The sequence below is a fragment of the Cricetulus griseus genome, chromosome 9, assembly GCF_003668045.3.
Source record: "Cricetulus griseus strain 17A/GY chromosome 9, alternate assembly CriGri-PICRH-1.0, whole genome shotgun sequence".
Lineage (NCBI taxonomy): Eukaryota > Metazoa > Chordata > Mammalia > Rodentia > Cricetidae > Cricetulus > Cricetulus griseus.
Window position 1 is genome coordinate 4,121,843 of NC_048602.1, and position 19,959 is coordinate 4,141,801.

At 43.1% G+C, this 19,959-nt stretch overlaps 1 protein-coding gene across 4 annotated transcripts in view; it reads left to right on the top strand.

Annotated features, from left to right (window-relative positions):
• Lsm14a (LSM14A mRNA processing body assembly factor) overlaps positions 1–19,959 on the top strand; it is a 41,981-nt gene that overhangs the window by 11,670 nt on the left and 10,352 nt on the right. For 2 of the 4 annotated variants that reach the window (XM_027430264.2, XM_027430265.2), the window contains exons 2-6: positions 5,819–5,982; positions 7,870–7,999; positions 13,006–13,128; positions 17,514–17,690; positions 17,967–18,032. In XM_027430264.2, the coding sequence (XP_027286065.1) occupies positions 5,819–5,982; positions 7,870–7,999; positions 13,006–13,128; positions 17,514–17,690; positions 17,967–18,032 (660 nt within the window). The remainder of the gene's footprint in view (positions 1–5,818; positions 5,983–7,869; positions 8,000–13,005; positions 13,129–17,513; positions 17,691–17,966; positions 18,033–19,959) is intronic. The other 2 variants (XM_027430266.2, XM_035449340.1) reach the window with 1 other exon arrangement.

Below are 19,959 nucleotides of genomic sequence, written 5' to 3' on the forward strand. Positions count from 1 at the left end.
CTATTCCCTTTGCTTCTAATATGTAAATTATACTGATTGGGTTCCTCATTCAGAACTATATTTCACAAAGCTATGCTTGAAACAGTTACAGTGGAGTCCCAGCTTTATGTATGTGCATTGCTGTGTGTCTGGTGCCAGAGTTAGGAAAAAGGTGTTGTGTCCTCCACTGAAGTTACGATGCTCATGAGTCCCTGCGCCAGGAGCCCAGGTCCTCTGCAAGAGCAGCAGGTGCTTTTAACCAGTGAGCTCTAAGACACAGGTGAGTAGAGCTTATCTTCCCTGTGCCTAAGATAAGAATATTAACATATGTGTTTGCCTTTCTTTCTTGCCTCCCTTTTCAGGTTAACAGTTTGAAATTCTAGTGCAGGTTTTCATTGCATTGCATAGTTATGGTTTTAGAGTCCCTTAAAATGGTGGTATTAGCAGCATTCATTTACAGCAAATGTATATCTATGAAAACTTAGACATTTATTTCATGACTCAACATGAATTTGTTTAGCTGAAATCCACCCCCCCCCCTTTTTTTTTTTAAGGAGAGGGAGAAATTTTTGTGGAGTCTGAGGTATATGTCTGCCTATGTCTTAACTATTTCCTCTTGTGTGGTAGCTTGCCTTTCCAGCTATCTTGTCTCCTTGTCACCTCCTTCCCCAGTGATGGAAATAAGATTTAGGGTGTCACACACAAGTTAGGCAAGCATCACACCACCAAGGCATCTCCAGGTCCATCTGTCACCCACACACACCCCACCCAGTGTGCTTTTTAAACATTGTTGTGTAGTTTTCCTGTCTACTTACTCACATAAGATGTTTGCTACCAAGCCTGGTGGTGGTGGCGGCCCCTGCGGCGGTGCACACCTTTAATCCCAGCACTAGAAAGCAGAGGCAGGGGGCTGGAGAGATGGCTCAGAGGTTAAGAGCACTGACTGCTCTTCCAGAGGTCCTGAGTTCAATTCCCAGCAACCACATGGTGGCTCACAACCATCTATAATGAGACCTCGTGCCTTCTTCTGGCCAACAGGCATATATGTAGGCAGAACACTGTAAAATAATAATAATAATAATAATAATAATAATAATAATAAATAAATCTTAAAAAAAAAGAAAGAAAGAAAGCAGAGGCAGATGGGTCTCTGAGTTGGAGGACAGGAGGAGGAGATTGAAGAAGTTTGCTACCATTCTATTCTGGTTTTCATTTCTGTATAGAGTGCATCTTATTAGCTGGGCATGGTAGTCCTCCCTGTCACTCCAGCACTGGAGAAGCAGGGGCTGGAGGATCACCACAAGCTAAAGTCTAGCCAGCGGTAGGCATGGTCTCCAAAAAAAAAAAAAAATCCATATTATTGGTGAGCTTTCTGGCAACTTCCTATTTAAGCTGTGCGGGCCTTTTCTTCAAGAGCATATCTTGTATTTCATATCCATGCTATCCAAGGAAGCTAGCCTTTCAAATGTTTGTCTCTTATTTGGTTGTTGCTTTTTATTATGGATCTCTGCTTTAAAGTTACTTAGTTTTAAATATGTTTCCTCTGTGTAGTTCTGGCTGGCTGGGAACTCTATGCATAATCCAGTCTGTCCTTGAACTCGGAGAAATCTGTCTGCCTCTACTAAGTGCTGGGATTAAAGGTGTGAACATGGCTTTGTTCCTAAGTTCTTATTTGAAGCTTTCTAAGAAGAGTTGGCCTTCCTGCCCTTGAGTAAACAATAAGTGTAGTAAACCAGCACCTAAAATTTGCCCCTTCTCAGGAGTGTGGGAGCTCGAAGGTCAAGGACACCATGGGAAGGCTCACACAGTCCACTAACCGGGGCTCACAGAGACTGGACCGGCAACCAGGGTGCCTGCTTGAGACTGACCTAGGCACTCTGTGTTACAGTTCTGTAGCTTGATTCTCTTGGTGCTACTCCTGACAGTGGGATCAGGGGCTGTCTCTGACTGACTCTTTTACTGGCTTTTGAGATCCTACTCCTCATACTGGGACACCTTGCCAGCCTTCATGCACGGGGAGGTGCTTGGTCTTACTGCGACTTGATATGCCATGTTGTGTTGATACCCACAGGAGACCTGCCCTTTCCTGGACAGAGCTGGAGGAGGAGGGGATTGGGGGCATGGGAGGGGAGGATGTGGGGGAGGCTGTGGCTGGAATGGAAGACAAATAGATGAATTTTTAAATGTCCCTTTTCCTTAAATGTTGCATGTTTATATTTAAAAGAAGGATTGGGGGCTGGAGAGATGGCTCAGGTAGAGCACTGGCTGCTCTTCCAGAGGACCCAGGTTCCGTTCCCAGCACCCAGCACCTCACAGGGCATGTTCCTAAGGACTTCTCTAACTAGGTAGGTCCTACTAGCTGCTGTCACATTGTGACTCCATGGAAGGACTCCACTCCTCATGGTTAGGTCAGAGCCCTCAGGATCCAGTCCCTTCCCTAGAGCCCATGAGCTGGCAGTCAGGTTCCCACTGCATTTTACATGCACATTCAAGCCGTGGCCCACTAGATGCTTTCTACTTCTCTGCCTCTCTTCAGTAGCCATCCTAGCCAAGACTGTTGCTCTTCCCTGGCCCACCGTAGTCCCTGTTCTCTAGCATGTACTGTGTGAAAACACTTAAACCCCAAATCATGTCTCTCTGGGAAGCCTTTACTCATTTTACTCAGTACTTGTTCCTGTTTTCATTTCGTAGCGTGCATGCATCCCTACCCTAGGGAGTTGGCCCCACACCTGTAGCCAGTGTCTTTCTGGAATCTCAGCTCACATGTTGACAGTGAAAACAGCTCTTTGATCTTGATGGGATTTCCTTTAACCCCCATTTTTATCATTCTTGTCTTTGTGTAGAATGGCTAATTAGCACATGCTGTAGTTCCTGGTTTATTCCCAGATTGGGGAAGGAAAGGAGCAAATCCCTGGTAGTCAGTGCTCCTGTCAAGTTACTGTAAACCCCTGGCTTTCCAGAGTTTCCTTGTGGTGGATTTTCAAGCTCTGTCAGTGCCGATTTGTCCACGGTTGTAGAAGGCTCAAGTTCCAGCTTACCCATTGCTCTTGGCTTCCATGGCCACACGTGCTTCACTTATCATTTGAATGGCAGGTTAACTTTTCCTGGAGAGCTATAGGGAGCTGGAAAAAGTGTTCACCAATGGTATGCCTTAGGCAGGTCATGCCGCCCGCACTGTGAAGCCTGAGTGTCTGCAGGGAAGAAACGGTGCTGGTGAGGGGCGTAGCACTGTTTTAAGGGCAGGGGAAGAGCAAGTGTAGACTTAACCCTAGTTTTGTGCCTATCAAGCTTATCTTTCTGTTTAACTACCAGACATAGTTTTGTCGTTTGTACACAGCATATTAGCTGTTTGTTGATCACATGAAAGGAACTTTTTCCAGAAAATTTGTGCCTGGTTGGAAAGTGTACAGCTCAAATTTTGACAAGTATTTATTTAGAAGACTGGAATGACGGGGGTGGGGAGTGTTTTTTGAGGCATGGTCTTTCATGTAACCCCTACTGGCCTCAGCCTCCTGAGTGATGGGATAACCATCTCACCTAGCCTGGAGACAGTATTTGGAACATTTTACTTTCTCAGATGTGTTTATATCACTTTCATTTGTCTGTCCAGTACTATGTAGAAATTTGTGGGACGTGATCTCTCTTACAGTCAGAGTTTACCTTGTAATAAACAGACCAAGAGGGTGTTATTGTTACTATATTGCCATGTAAAACCTCAAGAATGCTTTAGGTTTTAACATTTTTGTGCTGTTACTCTAGAAATTTTTATCTTTACAGAATCAGCTTGGTTATCTATCCTAATACATCCTTTTTGTTTTTGATACTACCTTCAGTATGGATTGCCTTCAGTAAACAAGGGGAAGGTTTGGGTTTTGTTGTTGCTTTCTTTCTTTCTTTTGTTTGTTTTTGTAATTCACTAGATTCCCCTGGAGACAGGTTAAGTGTTTTCATTAGGCCTTGGAAAGCCTAATTGAATGCTCTGATTCTGTAGAAGGGCCTTGCCTTATCCACTCCACTTCAGAACAAGCTAATGGGCAGCTTTGAGGCCGGGGATATTAGTCATTTATGGTGATGATGAAGGTGGATTGAGATTGATTTTTACCTGTAATTCTTAGTAATTCTTAGTTCTATTTTCTGTTCTTGGTCTTCTGTATAGAAAAGGTGAGAGTAGGGACTGAAGAGACAGCACAAAGGTTAAGAGTAAGCACTGCTTCTGCAGAGGACCCAAGTGTGCTGTCTGCACTCCCATGGGGTAGCAGCTCACACCACCTGTAACTCCATCTCCAGGGCATCCATCCTGTGCCTCTCCTCCATGGGCATTCGCACTCGTGCACATACTTACACATACATTTACAGTGCGCCCATAATTTACAGTGAAGCAAGTCTTCTTATCAAAGGGTCAAAGAATAAACCTTTTTACCTTTATCTCTTTTGGGGGGAGGACATGCACCTTGGTTCCTGCCTGCTGACACCACATTTGTCCATGAAGAGGTCAGGGGAGTGCTACTCAGCTAAAGCCATCTGTATCAGTTTCTCCTAGCACACCTCTGTCCTTGCCTTCATCCATCCTTTGGTTTGCTAGGGAGAGTGTCTGTGGAGGAAGAGTGGACAAAGGGTGCTACTTGTTCTACACTTGTTCTTTCAGCTTAGACTAAGTCTGTACCTAAATGATTGTCGGTTTTGAGACCAGATCTCATTCGCTGTGTAGCTAAGGCTGCTCCCTGAACATAGACTACAGAATTATGGAGTATACTGCCCTACCTGATTGTTCAGTGTGGTTTGGTTTTTAGTCTTCTGAGACAGGGTCTCGCTGTAATGCTGACCTACCTGGAACTTGTGCGCAGCAGTCCTTCTGCCTCAGCCTCCCAAGTGCTGGGCTTGCAAGCGTGAGCTGTTGCTTGTTTTAGGGAGTTATTTCTGTACTTTGGTTTGGTTTGGTTTTTAAGCTTCCCTTTGACTCATTTCTTTACATTTTAGGGAAGGGTGTTCTACAAACTAATGATGTTGCCATAGTCTTTAGCAAAACTTCCTCATAATTATTAGGAGGAATTTTTAGAATAAGAAAGTAGGACATTATTAAATGTTTTGAAATAGCATTGGTTTTCAATCTAGCTGTGGATCATTTTTATGAAAAATTAACTTCCAATTTATCTCTGCCCTCCACTCTTTAACTCTTGCCGTAAGCAGCTTGTGAGCTGACACTTTCTTATTTGGAACATCACATGGATGCTGGTATTTTCAGTAGTCCCCAAAATCTGAACCCTGTTCTCAGGAAACACTTGAGTGGAGCTCTTCGTTGTAGCCTGCTTACATTGTGTGTGAACCACCATTTCACTTTGATTAATTTCATCTTTGGTGTTAACACTGAGAGTTAATACATGGCAGCTATTTTTAGGTGACGAGTATTTTAGTCTTGCCCATAGAAACTCAGCTTCTGAAAGACTTGCTGTTCACCAAGGGAGATGTTACCTCATTGGCTCCTCCTTGCCTCAAAACTTAGAAATGGTTGTTACCATCCCTTCCCACCCAAGAACTGTGATACAAGTTATCAGACCTTTATTTTGCTGAATGAAAACACTAAAAATAAAATAGCAATGGGGGAAAAAAAGCAAACATTTTCACATGTTACCCCAAACAGCCACCAAAGATAGGAGTGGAACTGAGAGCACAGGCTCTTGCACTGCTTTGAGCAGTGTGCTCTGTTTTTCTCTTGTAAAGATGCTTGACTGCACGTTAATAACACTTTCTCATGCATGTGTTTGTAATGGAATCCTAAGGCCCTGCCTAATATGTTCAATAGCAAACATCCATCTCACGTCCTCTTCTGTTTTCTCACCAGTTCGATCCTTCGGTACAGAAGACAGACCAACAGACCGTCCAATACCACCTCGAGATGAAGTCTTTGAGTACATTATCTTCCGGGGGAGTGATATCAAAGACCTCACTGTCTGTGAGCCCCCAAAACCGCAGTGTTCTTTGCCTCAGGACCCAGCTATCGTTCAGGTAACTGATAGTAAATTGCCTTTGAGTGGTAGTTGGGACCCTAAGTTGAAACTGACTTTTTTTTTTTAATACAGAGCACAGAAACTGCACATATAAAAGTTGGTCTTCATGGTGGTCTTTCAACTTGATACCCATAATTTTTTTGCTTTTTTACGTGAGGAAATTAAAAGGGAACCACAGTTTGAGTGGATCCAGGTAGTAAGTCTCCAGAGTCTAGGACCCATGCCTCTGCACTATGCAGATAACGGTTCATATTACAAACCAGGTGACAATAGCCACTCTGGGATAAAATACCTAGGTTAATGGGGTACTAAGTCATAGTGTCTATTATACAATACGCAATGGCGTCTAAATGATACCACAAGCACAGAAGGGTTTTAGCGTAAGCTCTTTAAGGTCCCAAGTTAAAAGTTAGCCTTAAGTATTCTTAGAATTGAATCTTTGCATATTTTATTAAAGATGGCTATGCCGCGAGGCACTGTTGCCCACACTGCATTCCCCTCGGTCATAGTGGCCACAACCATGGTGAGCACATCAGGAGCACTGCATATAAGCTTGAGGCCAGACTAGGCTACACATCTCACCTAGAAACAAAGACTAAGCACACAGGGAGGGGGATGTAGTCTTCTCAGGGCTTGTCTCGAGAATTCATTTTATTTGTCATCTTTTTTTCTTGTCATAAATCTGCCATTTCAGATGTATTTGTTGGTTTTTTAAAAAGTCACGTGGGGAAGTTTTAGTTTTCCAGAAATTACTCTTACAATATTTATCTTTCCTAAGATTTTTCTTCTGACTGTTATAGGAAAATATCACTTCTCTCAGCTATCCAAGGGAAATGAGGCAGAGGACACAGCTCAGTAGAGTGCTTGCCAAGAACATACAAAGTCCTTCTTCCAACCTCCAGTGCTCGGGGACGGGGGAGATGAAAGTTATTAATAAAACTGGAACTTTCATCCTAGGAAAAACTAGGTCTTTGTCTCTCTTTTCAATTTTTATTTTGAGGCAACAAAGTCTGAAGTAACCCTAAGAAAACATGAGTAATTTTTCTATAAGCAGTTACTTTATAGCTGTTTATCCACTGTTACAGTTAACAGTGAACTGAAGTCACTGTTCATGTATTTCCTAAATCTGTTATAAAAGTAAACTCAGAAGAGGAATTTACCTTGGGAGGCAGAGGCAGGCAGATCTCTCTGAGTTACAGAGCGAGTTCTAGGACAGGCTCCAAAGCCACAGAGAAACCCTGTCTTGAAAACCAAAAAAAAGGAAGGAAGGAAGGAAGGAAGGAAGGAAGGAAGGAAGGAAGGAAGAAAGAAAGAAAGAAAGAAAGAAAGAAAGAAAGAAAGAAAGAAAGAAAGAAGAGGAATTTACCATAGAGAAAGTTATTTCTTAATGGCATTAAATGTGACTGGTACAAATAGACATATTAAACAGATGTCTCAGCAGGTAAGAGCACTGACTGCTCTTACAGAGGTCCCAAGTTCGTCCTCAGCATCTACATGGTGTCTCACAAATAAATATTGAAATAAGGTTGTTGACTGTTGTAATATTAAGTGTATACTGTAAGTCATTGTGATTGCTTTTTTGTTAGCATGTTTTTTAAAATCCTAGAAAAATCTTAGTCTCCATTATGTGCACGTTGCTTAGAAATTAGAATAACCGGAGCTGGAGAGATGGCTCAGAGGTTAAGAGCACCGACTGCTCTTCCAGTGGTCCTGAGTTCAATTCCCAGCAACCACATGGTTGGTGGCTCACAACCATCCGTAATGAGATCTGGTGCCCTCTTCTGATGTGCAGATATATATGGAAGCAGAATGTTGTATACACAATAAATAAATAAAATCTTAAAAAAAAAAAAAGAAATTAGAATAACCTATGGTTTTCTTTCAGTCCTCACTGGGTTCATCATCATCTTCATTCCAGTCAGTGGGCTCCTATGGACCCTTTGGCAGGATGCCAGCATACAGTCAGTTCAGTCCAAGCACATTGGTCGGGCAGCAGTTTGGTGCCGTTGGTGTTGGTATGTGGTAATATTTTTCCTCTTTTGCTTTTTTTTTTCCCCTCAATTTCTTAACCATAAACGTATAGAAAACTTGCCAAAATATTGTTTGATCTTTGTTTTATGATTATAAGTACTTATGTTGTAAGTTGGGCATGGTGGTTCGTTTTATAATTGTAGCATTTGGGAATGGAGGCAGGAGGATCAGAAGTTCAAGGTCATTGTCAGAAACATAACAAGTATGAGGCTAGCCTAGGACATATGCGACCCTGCGCGCGCCCCTGAGCGCCCCCCCCCCCCCAGCTCACAGTCTTTAACGTATGTTGTAGTGAATGAGTCAGAATGCAGTTAAGGAGCTGCAAAGGTGGCTTAGCAGTTAAGGTCCTTAACTGCTCTTGTCCAAGACTGTGTGTGGTTCAGTACCTAGCACCCACCTAGAGTGGCTATCAGCCACTATAGCTCCAGTTCCAGGCGATTCAGTGCTCTCTTCTGGCCTCCTAGTGTAACACACACACAAAAATAAAAGAACCCAAAGACTGATATTGGGGTTCAAACTTCAAGCTGCATTATCAGAACAGCAAAGCAGCTGGCCGCTAGCTCTCACCTCCAGCTCAGGCTGAAAGGACTGATCCATACACAAGTCTCTTTGTGGCTGGAGAACAAATGTCTCTATTGAGACCTTGCTTCTGTTTCATATACTTCCCTAATGTTGGGGTTAAAGGTGTGAGCTATAATTCTCTTTTAGACTGATTTATTCTTGTGTAGATCTGGGTGTCTTTGGACTCACAGAGGTCTGTCTATCTCTTAATCCTGAGTCCTAGGATTAAAGGTGTGTTCCTGGCTTCTGTGACTTTGCTTTCTGAATCCTCAGGCAAGGTTTAATAGATCATAAATAATATATCACTAATCCTAAAGTTATTGCACACAGGTGTGCACATAACCATTTGATAAAGAAGCAAACAAATAAGCATTTAACCCACCAAACATACTAGCAGAGTAACACATTAATCCACAGTTTAGAAAAAAAAAAAAAAACTTAATCTAGCACAAAACCCACTTTTTATGAAGTGTAGAAACTCATGTATAAATACAGATGGCTTATGCAGACATAGTGGCGTGTGAAAACACAAAGATTCTTAAAAAAAAAAAAAAAAAAAAGCCATCCTGCACAGCACATGGTAGAATGGGGGTTGCTCCTCTGATCCCATGGCTGACTCAGCTATGGCTTGCTGCTGTCCATCATCACAGAAGACTATCTTACTTCATGTGGCTAGCCTAGGAAACAGCTTCAAGAATAATGTCTACTGAATAAGCCTGCTCTCCTGTTGCTGTGAAATAGAGTGACTATAGTCAGCCCATCTGAAATTTGCTGCTGTTACTTCTCTTCATAATAGCTGTGTCAGTGAATCCACTGTGTTCCATGATTTAATTTCTATCTCTAATGAGAGCCTCTCGACATAGTGAGAAGATCAGCAACAGAATTGAATCAGGGCGTAATGATAGCTCTTCCCGCCAGCCGCCCGAGTTCCCCTGCCATGTTAGGGCCCCCAAACAACACAGAGTCTTATTTACAGTGCTGTTGGCCGATGACTAGGATTTCTCATTTGCTAGCTCTGTCTTAATTATCAACCATAACCATTGATCTATATATTTCATAAAGACTTATGAAGGACACCAGCGGCAGGCACCCTCTCTTCACGGGGTCACATGGCGCTCTCTCCCTTTCCTACATTTCCCAGAATCCTCCTCTCCTAGTCCCGCCCAACTTGCTTCCCTATTGGCCAACAGCGCTTTATTTATCAACTAATAAGACAGACACATACACACAAGGACCTCCCCCATCATAAGGGTTTGGAACTCACTGTAAAAAAAAACAAATGTCCAGGGCTGGAGAGTTGGCTTAGCTGATAAGGACCCAAGTTCAGATCCTCCTTACTTACATAGAGGCCAAGCATAGCAGTTGGAAGGGGCAGAAGCCACAGGGCAGAGATGAGTGAATCACTGGGGCTCACTGGACTCCAGGTTCAGTGAGAGACCCTGTCTCAAAAAATAAAAAAGGAGCAACTAAATGAAGGAAGACCCTCGACGTTGACCTCTGGCCTGGATACACTTGTATATAAATGTACAAGTGCCTTGTACTTTTTAAAAAGTAAATACAAACCAGGCATGGTAGCACCCACCTTTAATCCCAACAGGCAGATTTCTGAGTTTAAGGCCAACCTGTTCTACAAAGACAGTTTGAAGACAGCCAGAGCTCTATAGAGGAACCATGTTTCCAAAATATAAATACAAATGTCCCATAAACATGTGAAAAGGTGCTTTGCTCTTGCTTACAATAAAATGATGCAAAGCAAGTGTTTTGGGATGCAGCTCAGTTAATAGGGTACTTGCATGGCATGCAGGAGGCCCTGGGTTTGATGTTAGCACCACAGTTAACGGGATGTGGTGGTGCCCACTTGTGTTCCCAGCACTGAGGTGGAAGCAGGGGGTCTGAAGATTGATTGGATTTATTTATGTTATGTGTATGTGTGTCTGCCTGCCTGGGTGCATTTATGTGTACCACATGCCCTGGGACTGTCAGTGCCGGGCACCTAGGACCTCTGCGTAAGCAGTAGCTGCTGAGCTGTCTCTCAAACCCAGAGGCAAGGATCTAGATGTGAAAGGTTTGAGGCCCTGCCTATGAGAAATAAATCACACTGAGATACCCTTTTTTTGCTTTCAGCTTGGCAGAAACTCAGAACATGCTTTTGCCACATCCTGAGGAAATAGATACACTGAAAACATAATGTACTAAGTAGGCTTTCTTTAAGCACTGTGATGGGGAGTGTTCTTCTGTGTATATTTTTGTCTTATTGGTTGATGAATAAATTGGCCAGGCAAGATGATAGGTACTAGGAGACAAGGAGGATTCTGGGAAGTGTAGACAGAGGAGTTGTCGTGTAATACCAGGAAGTGATGTACCTGGGCAGGATCAGAATATAAGCAGGGACAAACAGGAAATCGCTCTCTCCCCTGTGGACATGCTGAGTTAGTCACCATGAAGGACACTGGAGGAGTAATGTGTCCAGACCCTTTCTCTGGTAGATAAGACCATGTGGACATACTCAGATTGATAGAAATAGGATCTCAGAATAAGTAAAGCATTCAAACAGTATGACCATGTTGTTATTAAAGAGTGGACAGTAGAGCCAGGCGGTGGTGGAGCCTTGGATAAAAAGTGGTTTGGGAGGCAGGTGTGGCTCGTGCCTATTACCCCATGTGCTGGGTAGTTTTGTGTGTCAACCTGACACAAGCTAGAGTCATCAGAGCAAGGAGCCTCAGCTGAGGAAATGCCTCCTTGAGATCCATTTTCTCGATAGTGATTAAAGTGGGAGGGCCCGGCCCATGGTGGGTGGTGCCACCCCTGGGCTTCTGGTCCTGGGTTTTATAAGAAGGCGGGCTGAGAAAGCCGTGGGGAAGCAAGCCAGTGAGCAGCTCCCCTCTGCATCAGCTCCTGCTTCCGAGATCCTGCCTTGTTTCACGTTCCTGTCCTGTCTTCCTTCAGGGATGAACAGCAGTGCTGAAGTGTAAACCAAATAAGCCCTTTCCTCCCTAACTTGCTCTTTGGTCATGGGGTTTCGTCCCAGCAATAGAAACAACTAAGAAACCTCAGTATCTGGAAATCTGAGGCTTTGAATTTGAAGCAAGCTTGATCTAAATAGTAAGACCTTGTCGCTACTAATAGTAATGATGATGGTAGAGTATTTGAGAGTTGCAGACATGAATCAGTGGCAGAATTAAGTCAAGGAGCGGGGGCACCGTGAGAATAGAAGGTACAGTTTGCTGCCATTGAATTGGTGCTCCAGCAGGCAGCAGGCAGCAAGCGAGGAGGTAAGAGTGCACACCTGCAGACTAGCTTATGTTTGCCTTGCTCAAGAACACGAGCAGGCTCTTTAAAAATGCTTGCTGTGTTCCCAGAATTTGTGGGGGTGATGTGTCGTCTCTTCCAGAGCTGGTCAGAGCAGAAGCCTAACTGGGATGTGCCCTGGTGGGAGAGAGTACTTGATGTGTGAGGTACTGCTACATTCTGATTGGCCCGTAGAATTTATCAAACCAGGAGGAGCCTGGGGAACAGCACAGCGTCTTAAAACCATGGCTGACGTGGTTAGAGATAGTTGAAAGAACTGGAGTACCCTGGAAATGAGCACATTGCATTTTACGACGGTTTACACACTTCACGGGTTCAAATACGACAAATGATGTGAGGAGAGGGCAAGTAACGAGAGCTTTATAAACTGAGGTAACAGTTGGCGGACACCGGGAACCGTGAGAGGTCCCACATACCATAATGGTGTGATTGTATTTGTATTATGTAAGCTTATTCTGACTCCCGTCATAGAGGTATACCAATGAGAGGTAGAGGGATGGTTGAAATACATAAAGGCTCACCCACTCGTCTTAGAGAAGATTGGGGAAGCAAGGATGGCAGAGCACTGGGTCCTTTCTAGTCATTTTGTTATCATAATTCCCACTCTTTTGTAACTGTTGGGCAAAATGCAGCACCACGATTCCTTCAGAGTGGAGAGCATGATAGAGTGTTTGAGGTGAGGGTTGCAGACATGAATCAGTGGCAGAATTATGTCAAGGAGCGGGGGCACTGTGAGAATAGAAGGAACACAGCTGGTTAGCGTTGAATTGGCACTCCAGGCAGAGTCCATTGTCTGCTGCCTTACACGGTGGAAAGAAAGCGTGTAGTGGAGGCGTCTGGTGACTCACTGCAAACGTCACAGTAATTGCCAATGTATTGTTTCTGTTGCTCACCATCTGATTGTGGCTTTATTTTTGCAGTATGTGTTCCAAAAACTGTTTGATTGAAGGCCATAGGACTACATAATCCCATTTTTTTTCATCCTACACTGTCATAGATTTCCCAAATTTTTTGTATAATTTAATTTTCAAGATTAGTATTTTATAAGTATGCATTGGGTCCTAAACAATCAGTAAAATGCTGTTGTGTTTTGTTTTGTTTTGTTTTTAATCCTTTTAAGCTGGGAGCTCATTGACATCCTTTGGAACAGAAGCATCGAATAGCAGTACCTTATCCCAGAGCAGCGCAGTTGGTTCTGCCTTCACACAGGACACAAGATCTGTAAAACCACAGCTAGCCCAAGGTAAGCTCTTCTGCCTGTCAACTGCTTGCATTCTAAACATCTCTAGCAGTTTTTTTTTTTCTTGTTCTGAAGGGTTATTAACATTGTGTATCCTTGGAGTCTCACTCTTTAAATTTCGATTTTGAGACCGGGATTTCACTTCTTAGGCTAGCCTAATTCAGTATATTCCTGCTTTTGCCTTCTGAGAGCTGGGATTACAGGTGTGTACCAACATACTTGGCTAGTCTGGGAATTTTTGTTTTCCCCAGTTACTCTATTGCAATAAATGTTTTACTGAATGGCTTCTATTTATTTTTACTTTTTAAACTTTCTACAAATAGGATTTGAAATGATGAGCATTATGTATTTGATAATTGTTTACAAAGTTTATCAGGTTCATCCTAGACTCACCCCTGAAGGTTGAACTCTTAGGTGAATTTGAAAACCTGTCCAAAGAAATAAACTGTTGATATATATGCTGTCGATCGAGTCTTGTCTGTCGCCTCACAGATGTGGGACCTTCTGTCTCAGAGGATCACCACAAAAGAACCATCTTGTAGTGCTTCTGAAGCCACAAGTCATAATTGTTAAGAGGACTTAGTCTTGTCGAGGACCTGAATTGGGTTCCCAGCACCCACATGGGACAGCTCAGAACTGCCCATGACTCCACAGTGGGATCTAAACGGAAAACCTGATAACCTCTAGCTTCCAAGGGTTCTGAACAAAAACATAATTAAGTATATAGGTGTGTTAGAGCTCTTTCTTTACTGAAAGAATATAAGCCTTAATTTCCTGAATTATAAAGTGGGACTTGCCCCTGTGATCACCAAATTTCCTGTAAAAATACAAATTTTGCTGTGTGGTAGCTCACAACTTTAATCCTGACAGTCTGGAGGAGACAGAAGCAGGCAGATCCCTCTGAGTTCCAGGATAGCCAGGGCTACATAGTCAAACTCTTGTCTTTAAAAAAACAAAAGAGGGAGCTGGAGAGATGGCTCAGCGGTTAAGAGCAACCACATAGCAGCTCACAAATGTCTGTAACTCCAGTTCCAGGGCATCTGACACCCTCATACCAATGCACATAAAATAAAGTTAAATAAACTACATATATATAAAAGGAAGGATAATAATGAGCTAGAGAGATGGCTCAGAGGTTAAGAGCACTGGCTGCTCTTCAGAGTCCTGAGTTCAATTCCCAGCAACCACATGGTGGCTCACAGCCATCTGTAATGAGATCTGGTGCCCTCTTCTGGCCTGCAGGGATACATGTAGACAGAACACTGTATACAAAGTAAATAAGTAAATAAAAAAGAATAATAAAAGGGATTGGAGATGTGGCTCAGGGTTTAAGAACACTTGCTTCTTTTTTTCCGAGGACCCAGGTTTGATTCTCAACACCCATACGGAAGCTCCCGTATGTAACTCCAGACTCAGGGGATCCAGCTTCTTCTGGCCCCTGTGGGCAACGCATGTGCATGGTACACGCATGCAGGCGAAACAACATATACATAAAAAACCAAAAGCTATAAGTATAATAAAACTATTAGAATAAATTTAAAGGTGAATAAAATAATGTACAATGCGGGTGGTGTTGTTTAGTGGCAAAACACTCCCTAGCTGTGTGTGATAATCTGGGTTTGGTCTTTTGCACAGCCGAGTAGATCAATATTTCTAGATTAAATTATAGTAGAAAAGGGCTGATTATTCCCGTGGCATTGTTGCCTGTTGGTTTAAGAAAAGATTGGATTCCTTCCCTCATACTGAAGACTTGAAAACAGAAGTAGTTTTATTAAATTCTGATGTGAATATTTTTCTAAATCTATGGCACAGGAAGCTAAGAATCCATTTAAATTTCACCAACTGAAATGTTTAGATTTCGGGGACTGGACAGGGGGCTCAGTAAGAGCTGGGGCTGCTCTGTAGAGTTTGTGTATTAGACAATTCTGCCCCAGCGGAGACTGCTGCTCCACATGCACAGATACATACGCGGGATAAAAAGAAAATAAGAAGGTTGGTCGTTGTGGCGCACACCTTTAACCCCAACACTTTGGAAGCAGAGGCTTGTGGATCTCTGTTAGTTTCAGGCCAGCCAGGGCTACACAGTGAAATGCTGTCTCAAAAAACTAAATAAATAGAGAAATTTCTGAATTCCACACAAATACATGAGACTGTCTTTTCTTTTTTTTATTAAGATCTCATTTATTTATTGTGTATACAACATTCTGCTTCCATGTATATCTGCACACCAGAAGAGGTTACCAGGTCTCAAAACGGATGGTTGTGAGCCACCATGTGGTTGCTGGGAATTGAACTTGGGACCTCTGGAAGAGCAGTCAGAGCTCTTAACCTCTGAGCCATCTCTCCAGTCCCTAGACTTTCTTTAAACTATATAATAAGAGTGTTATGGTCACTCAAGGTTGTTTTGATTTGCTGAAGTCATTTCTGGATTTATTCCTAATCCTTATGTGTGGTGAAATCAACATCATGATTGGTAAGTTGTTAGTAAAAAGGAAATTTAGTATGCAGCCAGTGAGCTGGTGACTCAATGTGTGTCCCCATTGTGTTCACCTCTGTACTAATCCAGAGTCACAGGCTTTCTTCTCAGAAAAGCAGTGATACAAGAAGTTTTATCAATTTGAAAGGTCATTTGATTATAAAATGAACTGCAGCAACAGGCATTTCTCAAATCTTAACCCTTCAAGCTGCTTATGATGCTATACACCTGTAATCCCAGCATATAGAATGTTAAGGCAGGACTGTCACGGGTTCAAGGCCAGCTTTTTCTACGTGCTCGAAAGGGAGAAGGAAGAAAAACTGAAGTGTTTGAAAAGTGCGTGCTGGCTTGTGCTGTGACCTCTGCCGCATAGGCAACTGCATTAGAAGCTAAGACAGGAGCGTCACTTGAGTCCAGGTGGTGAGTGCCAGCCTGAGCAGTTTAGCCATCCCCGTCAGTCTCAAGCAATGCTTAGCAGTGTTTCCTGTGAGCCAGAGACAACAAGAACTGAGGGTTTCTGTTAATAGCACCTCATGTTTCCAGTGTTTTACTGGTAATTCAACTGTTGACTAAAGGAACTTTGCCATAAATATCTGGAAGTCCCATAGGCATTGTAATTACATATTTGGAGAATAGTGCCAGTAAATCATCCCTGGGAGCCTGAGTGTTCTACAGCCAGAGAGTAGTCGGCACCCACCCTCTTCCACAATTGCTTGAGCCTAGACAGATGTAGACAGTGGCCTGTCTGGGAATTTTTTTTCTAGAATGAAGGTAATTTTTAAGCAGAATTCTCTATTTGGGTACAATGTCATGGAATCTGAGAGCTTTAGAAATGTAGTTCCAGGACAGCCTCCACAGCAATACAGAAAAACCCTGTCTCGACAAACCAAAAAAAAAAAAAAAAAAAAAAAGAAAAGAAAAGAAATGTAGACCAAACATTACAGGAACAAAAAGCATGGTTATTGCCAGGTCGTGGTGGTGCACTCAGCACTCAGGAGGCAGAGGCAAGGCTCTGTGAGTTCGAGACCAGCCTGGTCTACAAAGCAAGTTCCAGGACAGGCTCCAATGCTACACAGAGAAACCCTGTCTCAACCCCCCACCCACCCCCCAAAAAAAAGGCATGATTTAATGCCATTTTAATAAGTCAAATCCTTGGTAAGCAGAGACATGGCAGGGGAGCTTCTATATGACTAGGAATGTGTGTGACTGTTCTGGAATTCTCAGATTGTTTTCACTGCCTCTTTAATTCTGGCATTTAATTACTCATCTACCGGCCGTGCTTTATTGTTTACATTCTCGTGACAGAGCCTCATGCTTCAGTCTTTTACAGGAACATACATACATACCTGGAATCCTAGTGCTTGGGTGATGGAGACAGGAGAATCAGGAGTTTAAGGGCATCCTGGACTGTATGAAATTCTGTCTCCAAAAAATAAAAATCTGAATGTGTCAGTATAATCTTGTGATTAGGGAAAGCCTCCATTTGACATGCCTACAGTGTCAGGCGCATGCCTTTAATTCTCAGCACTCGGGAGGCAGAGGCAGGTGGATCTCTGAGTTCGAGGCCAACCTGGTCTACAGAGTGAGTTCCAGGACAGCCAAGGCTACAGAGAGACTATATCTCAAACAACAAAGAAAAGAAAGAGATAAAGTCATGGAGTGGTGTTGCTACTATGTATTTTGTGAGGTTCTTGTTTGTTTTGGGGTTTTGGTTTTTTCTTGTTTGTTTTCATTGCTGATTCATCAGCCCACTAAAGATAAGTAGATTTAAACTCTGGTCTAATAAAATGAATTCAGTTTTATCCTGAGGATCTAAGGTAGCAGAATAAAACTCTAGACTTATTTTCACAAAGTCTAGATGGTTTTGAAATCCCAGGTTAGGGTAGTTTATTATCTTTTGGTTACATTTTAGGTCGATCAAGCCCTCAGTTAGACCCTTTGAGAAAAAGTCCAACCATGGAACAAGCAGTACAGACCGCCTCGGCCCACTTACCTGCTCCAGCACCTGTTGGGAGAAGGAGCCCTGTACCAGCCAGGCCTTTGCCATCCACCAGCCAGAAAGCAATAGACAACCAAGAGCACAGGCGAGGTAGAGCTGAGCTGTTTACTGTTCCTGCACTGACTGATCACTCTCCATCTTCTCATTTCACCAAGAGGGTTACTTTATATGAACAGCCCTAGCAGGGTTAAGCTGAACTTTATTTTAAGAGAGTTCCGGTCTTTCAAATTTGACTCAAAGCGGTGGGAGTGTGGGGGTATTTTTTGTGGGGCTGTTGCAGGTATTGCCATCTCCATTCTAACTTTGCAGAAATTTTTGGTTATATATTCTGAATTGGTTTGTCACTTTGTATGTCTCTTTCTATAGCTGAAGTTCATAAAGTCCCAAGGCCAGAAAATGAGCAGCTCAGAAATGATACCAAGAGGCAAATAGGTAAGTTTCCTGGGTCTATTTGATTTGGGCCCATTTGATTTGAGGGGTTTTGTGGTTGCTTGCTTGCTTGGTTGGTTGGTTGGTTGGTTGGTTGTGACAGGTCCTCACTGGGTAGCCATGCCTGGCTTGGAACTCTGCCTCCCAAGTGCTGGGATTAAAGGCATGTGCCACCACGCCCAGAAGTTAGCTGAGTCTGAAGGCTATGTGCTGTGGATCTCAATGGGGAAAAGCATTTCAAGATGCGTAGTTGCCCTGAAAAAGAAAGGTGGGAATTGGCGACTGCGCAGGACTGACCCAGGAGAGTGGGTTATTGTGAGTCTGCACATGTGGCAGACTATTGCTGACCTCTACAGAAAGACACACCAGAAGATGGATGTCGGAAATGAGTGACATCTGAGGAAGATCTGTACTTTGGTTAGTTGCACTCTGCCAGTGTCTGTTTCCTAGTTCTGCTAGTATACAGTAGTTCAGATGTTACTGTTGGGAAGGGAGCTGGAAAATGGACTCTTATGTCTATATTTAATTTAATATAGCTTTTCTGAAGTACTATTTTTCTGGAAAAGACTCTACTTGATGGTCCAGTTGGGTGTTGGGGGCAGGTTATGTCCAGGTTCTGGCATATGTGTGCACGTGGAGATGGAAGCCAGAGGGAATAAATATTAGGTGTCCTTGTTGGTCACTCTCCACTTTATTTTTAAGGTAGAAGTCTCACTGAACCTGGAGCTCATTAACTTGCCTGGGCTGGGTGCTAGTGAGCTCCTGGGATCCACGTGTATTCGGAACTTGGGTCCTGGTGCTTATGTGTACATGGGCATGTGTGTAGAGGCCAGAGGTTGACATCAGATGTCCTGCTCAATCACTCTTCTTCGTCCTACATACTGAGGAAGGCTTTCTCACTTGAGCCCTGAGCTTGCTAATTATGCTAGTTTAACTAGCCAGCGTGCTCCAGGGCTCCCCCACCTCCACCTTCTGAGAGTTGGGATCATAGGTGCGGCTACCGTGCCCTCCCAGCATCCAGACAGCCGCCCTCAGAGTTGTGCAGCAGGAGAGCTTTACCCTCGGCCGGCCCTTTATATGTATTGAGTGTTTGCCTGCATGTATGATTGCCACGTGCATGCCTGTTGCCCACCGAGGTATCAGATCACTTGGAACTGGGGTTACAGGTAACTGTGGGCTGCCATGTGGGTGCTGGGAATCCCGGGTCCTTTAGAAGGTCAGCCTTTGGAAGATCAGCCGGTACTCTTTATCTATAAGCAATTTCCTGACACCCCACCCCCAAAAAAACTATTTAAAAAAGTATTTAAGGCACCAGCAAGATGGCTGGCTCCAGATAAAGGTGCGACTGCCAAATCTGAGTAAGTTAGTGTTCACACAAAGTGTTTAAATCCAGAATTTGGGGGTTTGGTTGGTTGGTTGGTTGGTTGTTTTAAGGCAATCTCATGCAGCGCAGGCTGCCTGGAAATTACTGAATAATTAGGGGTGCCCTCCATCTCCTGATTCTGCCTCCCAAGTGCTGGTGTAATAGACATGTGCTACCAAATTCAGCGCAGAGATCTTTGTTTTTTTTTACTGTGTATGAGTATTTTCCCTTTATGCATATATGTGTACCCCATGCCTGTTAGATTCCCCTGGAACTGAATTACATGAAGTGGCCCATTTAATGTAGGTGCTGGGGACCAAATTTGAGTCGTCTCTTAAAAGTAGCAAGTGCTCTTTGAGCTGCCTCTCCAAACTCCCTTAACTTTTTCAAATTGAACGGCTTGTATAAGAACTTGCGTTTTCTTTAATGATTATTGATTTAGTGAGGTTTTACATTTTCCTTGACAATATTTAGTATTTAATAAGCATGTTGCTGTTAATTTCCAATTTATTAATGGAAAACAAAATCTAAGACTGTTCCAAATTAAAACATAATGATAATATATAA